General features: G+C 42.1%; 1 protein-coding gene across 1 annotated transcript; it reads left to right on the top strand.

Moving 5' to 3' along the window:
* On the top strand, positions 1-12,211 carry lhcgr (luteinizing hormone/choriogonadotropin receptor). The gene is made up of 11 exons (XM_062519411.1): positions 1-466; positions 4,253-4,324; positions 6,575-6,649; positions 6,787-6,861; positions 6,991-7,065; positions 7,205-7,276; positions 7,442-7,510; positions 7,629-7,703; positions 8,053-8,241; positions 8,884-8,934; positions 9,439-12,211. Exons 1-11 carry the CDS (start codon positions 273-275, stop codon positions 10,535-10,537), a joined length of 2,046 nt encoding a protein of 681 aa, XP_062375395.1. The 5' UTR covers positions 1-272; the 3' UTR covers positions 10,538-12,211.
* The last annotated feature ends 813 nt before the right edge of the window (positions 12,212-13,024 follow it).

Here is a 13,024-nt window from a genome sequence, read left to right on the forward strand (position 1 = left end):
GCGCACACCATTCCAAGAGCGCAACATGCGAACATATGAGCCACTCTATGTTTGAGCCCGATATTTCAAAACAGTTACGAGAGATATAGGTAATAGACAATTCGACAGAGTTGAGACGCACTGTGATAACCTCGACGGAATGAAAACACCTAAATCTCTCTTTTCGACTGGCGATCTTGCAGCACTTACCAGTGCGCCTTTTGCATCTACTTTGGATTTGGAAACAGAGGGAGAGACTTCGCTGCCTGCCGCTGACTAAACACCATTTAGTGATGTGGATATTTCACCTGCTTCCCGTGCTCTGTGTTTGGCTTAACTTTCAGAGTGTGTTTGGCACAACGGAGGACACTTATGAGCGTCCTTACGTGTGTCCTCCGATGTGTGAGTGCTTCTTCACCAGCATCACATGTAATAACAGGACAGAGCATGCCGCTACTTTGACTCAAAAGAAACCTGACAAAGATATGTAAGTATTTGAATAGGTACTTTTTAACATACCTTTATAATTCTTAAAAAGTGTTTTACCCAATATTTAAATTGTACAAAAATGTGGTGAAATGTATTATGGTTAGTCTATTTCCAGTTCTTATAAAGTAGAGACCAGTATTCACAATGTGCATGGTTTGTACTAGTCTGTTCCTTTCTTGTCACGATTGAATCTCTGAATATTTGTCATACTTTGACATACTGTAGTTGTTGTCTGCATGTTCAGGACATTATGTCAGAACCAGGAGAATTAGTGCAGATGAAACATTTGTTTTACCATCATAGGACTTCGTTGAAAAACATTTCCTTTTTGCCTATGATCAGTGATGATCTTGCCTTTATTCAACTTTTCCCAAATGAATGTCATGTCAAAACCCACAGACATTCTCTTTGTATCTACATGTAAATGTTGAATGGATTGAATGGACATTGTTTCATTTTTTTTGTTGTGTTTATATAGTAGGAAAATCTCAATCCTCTTGAGTTGGCTTGAATTAGACGTCCTGAATGCAGAATTATTACTCAAAGCTAATTGTAAAATGTCCTTGTGGCAAATAGCTGAGTTAGTAAGTATCATTAACAGTCTCATGTTTGCCATTTAATTGAATTTTAATAGAAACATAATAGAGTGCAGTCAGAAACAGTTCGACAATCAGTTTGTGCAGGCTATGCCCAGTATAGACTATTTCTGAAGTATTATAATGCTTCAGAATCTAGTGTTGAAGCATTGGATGGTATCTCTGAGAGCATTGTTTACCTTCCTTTCTTCTCCAAGAAATGTTGTGGTGAACACATGACATATTCACTTAGGCTATTTCAGAGAGTGAGGTGTATGTAGTGCTGCTAGATTGCGACAAGTGATTCAGTGTGGTTAGTCAGGGATGTTCATCCGATGTTCTAATCAAGCAGAATGCTGACAAAGTCTCTGAAACATAATGACCCTCACATAAGTCTGCTCAGAGACTACATACTTTGTGCGGTCACAAGCCAATTACCTCCCCAGGAACTGCAAATGATAATGCATTGCATTTGAAAACTCATTTAGCTGGGGAATAACTGTGCGTCTGAGTTTGTCCTCACATGGGGACATTTTAAGCACAGTTTTCCATTAGAGAACAAAGCCACAATTTGGTGATTCACCTGTTGCAATACCAAATCATTTTATACCAATTATTTTTGTTTGCTTATTTACAACAAACTCTTTTATACACACAACAGACATGTACATGAAATCTGAAATGTGTTTCCACTGAGAAGTGCATCTTACATCTCGTGGAGTGGCATTTTTTGGGGGAGTAAGTGAACATAAAAGAAGCCAAGACCTAGAAGAGAAGATAACCTATTCGCAAAGACCTCGACCCATTCCTTTTGCAGAGATATCCACTCTCAGCAAGGAGATTGTGTTCAAGAGAGGAGGCAGGAGAATGCACCAAATGTGGGCAGATCTGAAATCGAAAGTATGGCTGTGGGTCCCTGTTGTTTAGGTCTCACATATTTAAATTTCATTTTAGACAATTAGAGGCTAGGCTTTGCTAGGCTTGGGCAAATGAGTTGTTATGAGGTTTTATATCAACATGTGGAAGTTTTCATCAATCATGATGTTTTTGTTCACAATGTTATTGTCCCAGGAAGCCATGGGACATTTTATTTAATTTGATATTTAATTTGTCCTTGGATAGACAAATGTGAGATTAGCTAGAACAGGTTATTTGATCCTTTCCCCTTGATTCACTTCATGTGAGAAATATGCTGTTTTTAGATATACAATGGAATCAAAGGTCTCTGACAAAAAAACAAACAAAAAAACAGATATGTCACATACAGTATATGTCAATGTAAAATTGTGCTTAGCAGTAACTACTGTATGTGAATACAGTAGGTCAGTGTGTTTGCCCACCTTATCTGCTGTACCTGTTTCCCATAGAGTCTAGACTGTGGCCAACCAATTCACAATGACAGTTTCTGGGAACAAAGACAGCTGTTCATGATTTAACATTGGGGTATCTATTGCGCTCATCACGGTTTAGCATTGAGAAATACACATTATAAGGAGGTATGGCTTTTCACTCATTATGGATTAATATCAATGAAAATGTCTGATAAACATAGAGCATGGACAGTAGCCCTTTGAATAGAAAAAAAAATCTACAGTTTGTCACATTGTCTCTCTGTGTTGAAGCTTATTATTGTTGGAGTTTTATTTTTAAACTAGAAAGTCATCTTGACAGAGCCCTGGACAAGTCTGTCTTTTTTAGTCATGCTGCTCTTGCTCACCCTCCACCACTCCTTCGCCTTTCCATGGTGGCGCCCTGGGCACACCAGCTTCATTATTTCAGATCACGTTGGCAAACCCATGCTGCACCCGGGCCATGGCAGTGCCACCCAATAATGGGGGACCGCCGGCTATAGCCTTTAAATAGAAGCCTGAGGACGCGCACATTGCTTTGTGTGGTCACTGCGTATAGCGACACCTCTTTTGTCGCGCCGTGGCAACGGGATCAAGTGCCACGTGTGACTGAGCTGTCAAAAATGGTAAGGTCAGGTTGTATTGTCGGTTGTGATGCGGCCTCCTGGGGGGGCATTAAAAGTCTGGGGCTGTCGAGAGCATTCTCCAAGGAGGAGAGGAAACACATGGTCTCCTCTTCTGGCCTGACGCGCCCGCCTCAGAGGCCTTGCGTCAGTGGTGATAAGGGTTACCCTCAAATGAAGGCCATCAGACAAGCAGCACAGCACTTCTTTTTAAAAGTGGAGGAGGCACAGTGCTTCAGTTTTTTCATGTCTAATTAGAATAAAAAAAACAAATCAAATGTGAGTTTGGCTGTTTGATTAGGTTGCCATGGTTGAATGTATAATGATCAGTAATTCTTCCCAATTTAACAGGCATCTAATTAATGTCATCAGAATGACCGATCAGATTGTAATTCCCAACATTCAAGATGTGTTAGTTAAGCCTACCTTTAGGCTTAACTAAATGTAACAATTGTACATCATCATTTACTTTGTTTTCATTTCACACGTATAATTCTCTGTTTAGCCAGGCATGGAGAGGTGTGATGGACTGTTTGGTGTACACATGTTTGTTATCTCTTTACAGCAGACAAAATGATTACCAGTGACACAAGGAGTCCAAACATATTCACACAACGGAGACTACCATCTCAAAACAACCATGAGAAAAGCAAAATCAAGACACTGATACTTGATAATCGCCACAGAGATGACTTAATATAAACATTAACACAACACTTGTGACTAATATCCCAGCCCCCACACCTTCATTTCACCGTTGTTTCTACACATACTGATGAATTCAGAACTAGTGAAAATATATTGTGCTTCATACATGTTATACCTGTTAGAACATAGAGATGTATGTAGTGGCAAAAGAATCACAGATAAAAAAAAACACATCAGCCTCAATTTTAAGAGAAGACCTTGTGTTCTTATCTGGTCTAGTAGAAAGTAAATTCTTTAGTGACACACACTTCCTTGAGGTTTTTCAAACCTTTGAGGATATTCTGCTGTAATCAAACAACTCAAAATGATGATCCATTGGATGTCACACCAACTATACACACACGTGATTTATAATAATATAGCTGACCTGAAACCTCTGCACAGACCGTATGTACATGCACATACCTGAGTTCTAAGGAAAGGATCTCAAGGCCGTTTGGGATGTTAACTGATTTAATACGAGAGTGCTTTCAAGAGCTATCAAGTGTTCCTACTAATGTTTGTGTTTTGTTTCCCTCTTGCATTCCAGAAATCTTATGGGCATATCTCTGAGGGTCATCAGCAGCCACAGCTTTGATGGACTGCGAGAGGTGATGAGCATGTGAGTATGGCGTTCCCGGATGTGTGCTGCTTCTGCCTTATTCTCAAAGGAGGTCGGAGGACATCCTTGTATTTTTACAAAACTTTATGAAAGCAACATAGGATTTTTCAGAATATTATGCCTTTTAATTTCCTTATATTTTTTATATAGCATTAAACAAACATTGTGTCGATTGTCCTGAGTAAAGATTTTTTATTTTTTTTAAAATGTAATGTAAGCCATTTTTGTTACGGATTTAAGACACATTGGACAGGTACACTGTGAAGCCAGTCCTTTTCAGTTGAACACTCTTAGCACTACATTGAAGAGAAAGCTGTTCCCATGTCATCATCTGTCTAGAATTTTCCTTTCTTTTGGTTTCCACCTTCACCTTTCTGAAATCCATTTGGTATTTGGTAAGATTCGGATGTCATTTAGATGTCAAGTTTAGGCTTCAAGCAGTTGGTAAAACGTCATTTTAAACTGTTGCAGTTCAAAGATTTGGCATTTAGGCTATTCAGAGTCTAAAAAGAGATAGTTCAACAACACATCTGCACATACATCTGCTCTGGCTTAACACGAAATGGGGATCTGAAGAATTAGATGTACTGTCTACAGTCTGTCCACAGTCTGTCTCGGAACAAATTGCGAAGTTGCGGACTCAGTCACATTCTGAAATTGATCCAGAGCCTTCTCCATGGGCTTTTGGGCTTTCATGTGGAGAGAGGAAATGTAGTCGTAACGACACTGAGGTTCTTTGGCAAGGGAGGCCTTGTTCTAATCTGCCATTAGTGCTCTGTGTAGCCGTGCTGTGAGGAGAGGCAGTAAATCTGAATACTGTCTGGAATAGATGTTGCAAAGGGGTGAGAGTTCAGCTCCATTAAGTTGTCTTCTACAGTTTCAAGGTTTTTTTGCTCAGAATGGGAGACCATGTGCGCAGAAGTTTTGGCAGTATAGAGGCGCTCTGAGATATCCTTTATTTTCTCATTTGACAAATGTATTCTGTGTCATTCTACCCTTTTATGGCAAAGGAGGCTCTGGATCAGCTGCATCACACAGAGAGTTAGTTTGCCTACAGTACAGATTCAAGCGATGGTAGCATGGATGCCATAGACCTCTGAAGTTCGCCGGGAGTTAATTGAAGTGCCTATGGCAATTGAAGCCTATATGGCAAGTTGCATTGTAAGTTAGCTCTGGGGTACCAAGGATCAAAGTGTGCCGTCTTTACCAAAGATCACAGTGTCCACTAGACGGCAGTGGACAAAACTGTGTAGCGAAAAACGTCTGCATTTCCAATGTCATCCCCGCGAGAGTTTAACAGGTGCGATAATTGAAAATCCCCATGTTATTTTCCCAGAGAAAAAAATCTCAAGATACCGGATCTCCGGGGAGCGCTGTGGCGCAGCAGGCTACAGCGCTCATACCACATACGGGTCCGAGTGCCCACGGGGACCCAGGTTCGAGTCCGGCCTGCGGTCATTTCCCAGTCCCACCCCATCTCTCTCCCACTTACTTCCTGTCTCACCCTTCACTGTCCTGCTAATAAAGGCAAAAAAGCCCCAAAAAATATACTTAAAAAAAAAAAGATACCGGATCTCCTTATTTGGGCAAAGATGGTAGCTTTTTTTGTAGGCGAACTTTAGAGGTCTATAGGAGTGGATTTCTGGGTGGGGCCACAGAGAGAGGAATGATGAGTGAACTGATATATTACAGCAGAAGAGAAGAGGTCATTGGAACACACAGAGCATTGTTGTCTTTTAATACAGGTGCAAGCAGGTGAGTCTGAATAAGACACAGTCGAAACGGCAGTCTTTCTTTGCTTGCATCTTTAGTAAAAAGACATGCATTATCAATGTGCTCCAGTTGGCCCAATCTGTGGTGCTGTGACTGAATGTCCTACTCCTGAGAAATACCAGATTGTGGGATTACGCTGAGGCACAGTGGAACCCCCTCTGTGCCTGACAATTATTTGATTATGCTGTTCTGTGGAGAAGTTCTATCAAGACTACATGGCATAATTCTTTTTCTGAACAGTCCAAGATTCATGTTTTCACCTCGTAGTATAGGTTTACCATTGTACAAACCATTCCATATCAGCCTAGTCAAATTACTGAAATGAATGGACAATTGTACCCGCATTGCAGGCCCTGTGTTCATGTCATCCTCCTTTGCTGGTATTCCTCAGCATGAGAATGTTTCGAGTGCCAACATTAATAAATCCATTGAAATTCGAAACTTCTGTCTGAACTTTTAAGTTTTATGTCACTGCAGATCGATAACGCAGAGCATCACACTGGAAAGGATACAACCCTTAGCATTCAACAGTCTCTATAATCTCACAGCTATGTAAGTACAGTAACATCTGCATGTGGCAGATAGTTTAGTTCTAAATGTAAATATTACATAGCATTCCTGCAAGGATTTATTTTCACAATTTATGTTTATGACCCCAAATGTATTTCTGTTACCTCTCTTCCTCAAAGCACTATCAAAAACACAAGGAACCTGGTGTTCATCGGCCAACGGGCGTTCAACAACCTCCCAAAGTTGAAACATCTGTGAGAGGCCTCTTTTTTTCTGGAGTGAATGTACCGGTACTCCTCTCTCTGTCTTTTGAATTAGATTCCCTCTAATGGTCTAATGAAGTATGAAAATATTGCTGTTTTTTTTCTTCTTCTTTTAAACAGAGTCATTTCAAACACTGGAATTACGGTATTCCCTGATTTCAGCGCAGTCTCTTCTAATCACAGATTCGAACTCTTGTGAGTCATTTTTCAATAGAGAACATCCATAAGCTGTGTTCCTGGTCTTCCTGCTGTCATGAAAAAAGTCATGAAAAAAAGTCTTAGATTTGATTATGTTGCAGTGGTGTGTATGGTCAACTTCATTCATATTTTACAGGGAAATGTGTGATAATCTCCTCCTGACTTCAATACCACCAAATGCGTTTCTTGGAATAAACACTAGAACCATGTAAGTGTTGTTATGTTAACAGGAGACAGACTAGCTCCAGCTGTCTCATATTCATTCAAGTGTCCATTGTTACAAAGGTCACTCAATCTGTCTGATGTCTCTGTGTGTGTGTGTGTGTGTGTGTGTGTGTGTGTGTGTGTGTGTGTGTGTGTCTGTCTGTTTCAGGAATCTCTATAACAATGGTTTCAAAGAGATTCGAAGCCATGCCTTCAATGGGACAAAGATAGAACAACTGTAACTAAAAAAAAAAAAACTCCAATACTTTCCACTAAATTAACATAAATACTTACACATGTATGATTTGGAGGCTAGAGAATTGTCTTTTGAAAACCTTGCGTGCCATGTTTTCCAGTTCCTTGAAGCACAACAGACACCTGCGTGTGATTCCCAGAGAGGCCTTTAGAGGAGCCACAGGCCCTGTCTTGCTGTAAGTCCCTTGGCTGCCACACTGACTTCATCCTCAATCAGGGACTACGGGCTCTGTTTACACAAACCATGGAAACACTAGGGAATAGTGGTCAGGAGTGTCAAGTTACTTACTTCCTTGTCATTGACAAAGACACACACTACACCAGGGCAGTCATTTCAATTATGTCAACTATTTTGGGGAATTTCTGAGTAAACTTTCTGTAAACAGTTAGCACAGATGTGTTAATGATGGACCAGTACCATGTGAGGTGGCTGCCCAGTGCCCAATGCGGTGGGTTGGGTTGTTGGACTGCCTCTGCATTCCTCTTCACTCCAACAAGGCAACATGGTTCTTCTGTGGTCCCCAGGGATGTGTCGTCATCAGTGCTGGAGACCTTACCACCCCACGGCCTTGAGTCAGTTGAAGTGCTGGTTGCAGAGAAAGCATTTGCGTTGAAGAGACTTCCGGATTTCGACATCAGCCTCCCAAGCCTCAGCGATGCCAGGCTGACCTATCCCAGCCACTGCTGTGCTCTGTACGTCTGGGACGCTCAAAGGTGAGACTCTGGAAAAGGCTGCAACGATGACAGCCAAAGAGTTTGAGAGTAGGCCTTGAGAAATCACTTGCTCCGAAGGATGTGTGTTATTTATGTCATGTTATGCCATGTTAAAGTCTAGGTTTTGTGACTGGTGCAGACTGCAAGAACATTCTACGATCAGATAATTGTCTTTTTTTAGAAACTTATATTCTGGATCAGTGCATTTCCCACAGTCTGGCAAATTTCTTCATAGTAAATTGTCCTACAAAGACAAGGACTGCAAGTCCTGTCTCTTGTGTTCTGGCATGTTTGCAAAACAATTTAATGGACATGTCCCAAAAGAGCAACAACGTTGCTTTGTAAATAGTTGGTTGACCTGTATCAAAGTGTACTGTTAGGTCAGAGTAAGCAGACAGGCAGAACCAGCATTCACTAGTTTAACTTATCATGTAGGAACTCAGTTGCATACTAAAATAAACACAAATAAATATTTGAAAATACAAATTTTGTTGAACCAAAATAAATAAATGTATAAATTGAATTTCCCCTTGGGGATCAATAAAGTATCTATCTATCTATCTATCTATTTAAATCATTAAGTTTGTAACCTATAACTCTCAATGGATAAATCGTAATCTAATACCTTAATATGATTTACAGGGAATCACCTCTAATTGCTGCAATGAGCAATGGGTCCATATCCTGGGAGAAGTAAGTTTATAGGTCATGGTGCCTTCACTGTGTTTGTCTGTCAAAGTACAACTCTGATTACTCAACACTAAAAAAGACTTGCATCTGTCTTATGAAAACGCACTGTAATGAGTCGTGTCTGTCTCATGAGAATGCATAAGCTTCCTTGTTAGGGCAGTACTTTGGAGTTCTGGTCTAAAAACCCAGCAAGCTAGCTTTGCAAGCACCATCATGGCCTTACCGGCACTGCTAGATACTCGCTAATATGCTGTCTGCTGTCTTGCAATATAATCATCAATGTCATGCATGCTGTGAATCAATTTTTGCAGAGCTGTAAGTCCATATCCGAAATGGCTGGTGGGAATGATACATGTGTCTATCTCTCCTTCATATGACCTTGACTATAAAAAGTATCAAACCTCAGGCAAAAAGTGGCAAATTGTTGCATAGTTCTACTGTAACTGGTACCCATAGAGTCCAATTGATGTGTTGAGAAATGTATCTCTTGTCTTGCTGTCTTTAAAGAGCTTTAGAACAATATCCAGACCTAGACCCTGTCAAGCCTCCCCTGAAGTGCACTCCAGAGCCTGACGCATTCAACCCCTGTGAGGACCTGGCGCGTGGAGGCTTCCTGCGTGTGGCTATCTGGTTAATCAACATCCTGGCCATCATTGGCAACCTGACCGTCCTGCTGGTGTTCTTCACCAGTGGCACCAAGCTGACAGTCCCACGCTTCCTGATGTGCCACCTGGCCTTCGCCGACCTCTGTATTGGCATCTACCTGCTGATGATTGCGGCTGTGGACCTGCGGACTCGCGGGCGCTACAGCGAGCACGCCATCGAGTGGCAGACGGGCGCCGGCTGCAACGTGGCGGGATTCCTGGCCGTGTTCGGCGGCGAGCTGTCCGTCTACACGCTCTGCAACATCACCCTGGAGCGCTGGCACACCATCACCCACGCCATGCGGCTGGAGCGCCGCCTGGGGCTGTCGCACGCCACCGCCATCATGGCCGCCGGCTGGCTGATGTGCCTGACCGTGGCGCTGCTGCCCCTGGTGGGCGTCAGCAGCTACGGCAAGGTGAGCATGTGCCTGCCCATGGACATCGAGACGCCGCTGGCCCAGGCCTTCGTCATCCTGCTGCTCCTCCTCAACGTGGCCGCCTTCCTGGTGGTGTGCGTGAGCTACGTGTGCATCTACGTGGCCGTGCACAACCCCGAGTTCCCGGGCCGCAACGCCGACACCAAGATCGCCAAGCGCATGGCCGTGCTCATCTTCACCGACTTCCTGTGCATGGCGCCCATCTCCTTCTTCGCCATCTCGGCCGCCTTCAAGGTGCCCCTCATCACCGTCACCAACTCCAAGATCCTGCTGGTCCTCTTCTACCCCATCAACTCGTGTGCCAACCCATTCCTGTACGCCATCTTCACCAAGGCCTTCCGAAAGGATGCCTGCAAGCTCCTGCGTTCCATGGGCTGCTGCAAGAGCAAGGCAGGCCTGTACCGCATGAAGAGGTACTGCTCTGGGAAAATACTCCAAAACCGCTCAGACGGGGGGCACAAGGGCCCAGGGGTGCAACACGGGTTGCCAACCGTTCCGTATAATACGGAATCGTCCCGTATTTGACACATAAAAGTCTTGGTCTTGTTCCGTGTTGGATACTGATACGGAACGCTCTTTGTTCCGTGTTTTTGAGAAACTGCTCAATGCACACACACCACCATGAAAAACATACACACAAAAAAAACTAAAAGCCTACACCCTAACGACAACGGGTTTTGTGCTTTTAATTCACGTCTTTCATATCAATGTGCAACAAATCCGTTTGCTGGTTGTTTCTGCTTCGCGTCGGGGTCCGGTTGGCCCTGTCGGTGCTTATTCCTCCGAATGTTGGGAAGGCCCATTCGTGTGAATGGAACTTTCTGCAGCACTCTGAAGAGCCGTGTAATAAACAAAGTTAATGGCCACCCCATCAGCCAATCAGAGAAGAGAATCCCATTGTTAAGGGAGATAATGCATAAAAATTCGATGGGGGGTGGGGTGGAGGTGCGTGTAGGTGGGCCCCATGACCCCAAAGTCTGTCCATAACCGGGCCTAAAGTTAAAGAAGTTTGAGGCTGCGTTAGTGTTTCTCAAAGCCTACAGCGGCTAGCGAGTCTGTGTATTTGTGTCGAGATGAATATCCCCCCCCCCCTCCCCCCACACACACACACACCCTGCCACATTGAATGTTCCTTATTTTATTTTCTCATAGTTGGCAACCTTAGGTGCGACACTTGTCGGCTTTCCAGCACCAGAAACCCCAAATTGAGACACAGGGCAAAAAAGGCTGAGAAAGAAATAACATTATCATTCAGTGCCAGTTAATACGCTGTCTTATATCTCATGCTGTATGTGATCTTTCATTTCTCTCTGCTGTTGGTGTTCCTGATCAGTATTAACCTTGATGTAAATATTTTTTGTAAGTGACTTGAAAAAGGAATGAACATTATGAAGCAACATTCTAGAATTGGCTCTGATCCCTGGTGAAAGGTGACCTATACTTTTTCGCTTAAAATAAAATTGAAAATCCAGGTAAGTCTCCAGCTGTAACTTGCCTGTCATGAAAATGCTGTTTACTCCTTTTTGTTTTTCTGCCACAGAACATTCCAAAGTCAATGAGCCATAACCGTCGTTTTATTTCACTGCCTCCAAATGTGTCTATTGAAAATGTACTAAGTATGCGTATATGTTAAAGTGAACATAGTTTTGTGGCATAGTTAATCAGGTGGGCTTGATTTTTTTATTATTATTGTCATTTCTGTAAGCTAAGCCTTGTCTGAATATTCGAAAAGCTTTATTATTTGCCCTTTAAATACATTGTGGAGAAATGTCATTGCTTCTTAACTTACAAAGTCTATACTGTCCTATGTTAGGCCTTAATTAGGCCTAGGCCTATTCTTTGCTTCAGCTGAGAACTAAACTAAAAAGATGCATTTGGACTCTAAACCCTGAACGATTCAATGCCATTGTCATCTCAGGGTTTTGTAAGGTCAAAAGGTAAAACGTGATGTTCCAAAACAGAGTGCAGGCCTTGGAGAAAATATGAATCAGATTATTTGCATAATAAGTCAAAGTGCGCCACACGCTGGGCAATCTTTGAGACACAGCAATGAATTCAGTGGCGTGTTTATTTTTGTTCACCACATATTTTGTTCTGGTTCTGATCGTAGGCTTATATCTGTTTGTACTGTTACAAAAGAAAGAAAGAAACCTGAAAATAAATAGTTTCATCTACATTTTTATCGTATTTACAAATAAACATTGTGTCCTTGTATATTTGTAGCCTAAGTCTTTAAATTGCTGTTTCAATTTCAATTGTGTTTCAGTTGTACCTATCTTAACCTCTATCTGTAAAACAACAAATTAAATGTAAAACAACAACAAATTAAAAAACTGAGCTTTTTAACCGAGTCAGATGGTGTCAGATTTAGTCAGATTATTCACCCCTAGATGGTGTAATGGTTCCAATACGCGTCCCTTTCATATAGGCTATGGGATGCGCGCACAGTCTGAAGCTGCTGAACGTCTGGCTTAAGAAATACAGGTGAAAGTGGTAGTAGTCTAGGCCTAACTGTAATTCCTTGAGATTGTTCATGTTATGGCCAGCCAGGTTAATAAAACTTGATGTAACTTTTTCCTGAGCAAAAGCGGGGACCCTCCCTCATCCCCTGGATGTGACAACGCCATGAAAGAAAAGTAAATGCTTGTAGAAAATCTATACTAGCCTACTTTTGAGTAGCATGAATTAGCCACCGAAAAAAATGTCCTCAGTTTACAGGTATTATAGCTTAAGTATTTTAAGTAGGCAATTATAAATTAGTTTACAAGCATTTTAAGTAGGCCTATTATATTAGTGTTTTAACAAAAACATCTAGGCATTTCTTCACAACAAACGTTTAATTTACGATAGCTGGTTGTTCCTGTATAATCTGTATTTTTCCACACTTTCAAGCCACATATTAAAATTTTAATTAAAGTCACAGAAGTGCGTTGCTTCCGCAACTTTGTTGCTTGTAGCTCCACCACTCTTCTGTCATGGCCACTCTCAGATTTGAAGTGACGTCACGCGAGA

Source organism: Sardina pilchardus, chromosome 18 (genome assembly GCF_963854185.1).
Source record: "Sardina pilchardus chromosome 18, fSarPil1.1, whole genome shotgun sequence".
NCBI lineage: Eukaryota > Metazoa > Chordata > Actinopteri > Clupeiformes > Clupeidae > Sardina > Sardina pilchardus.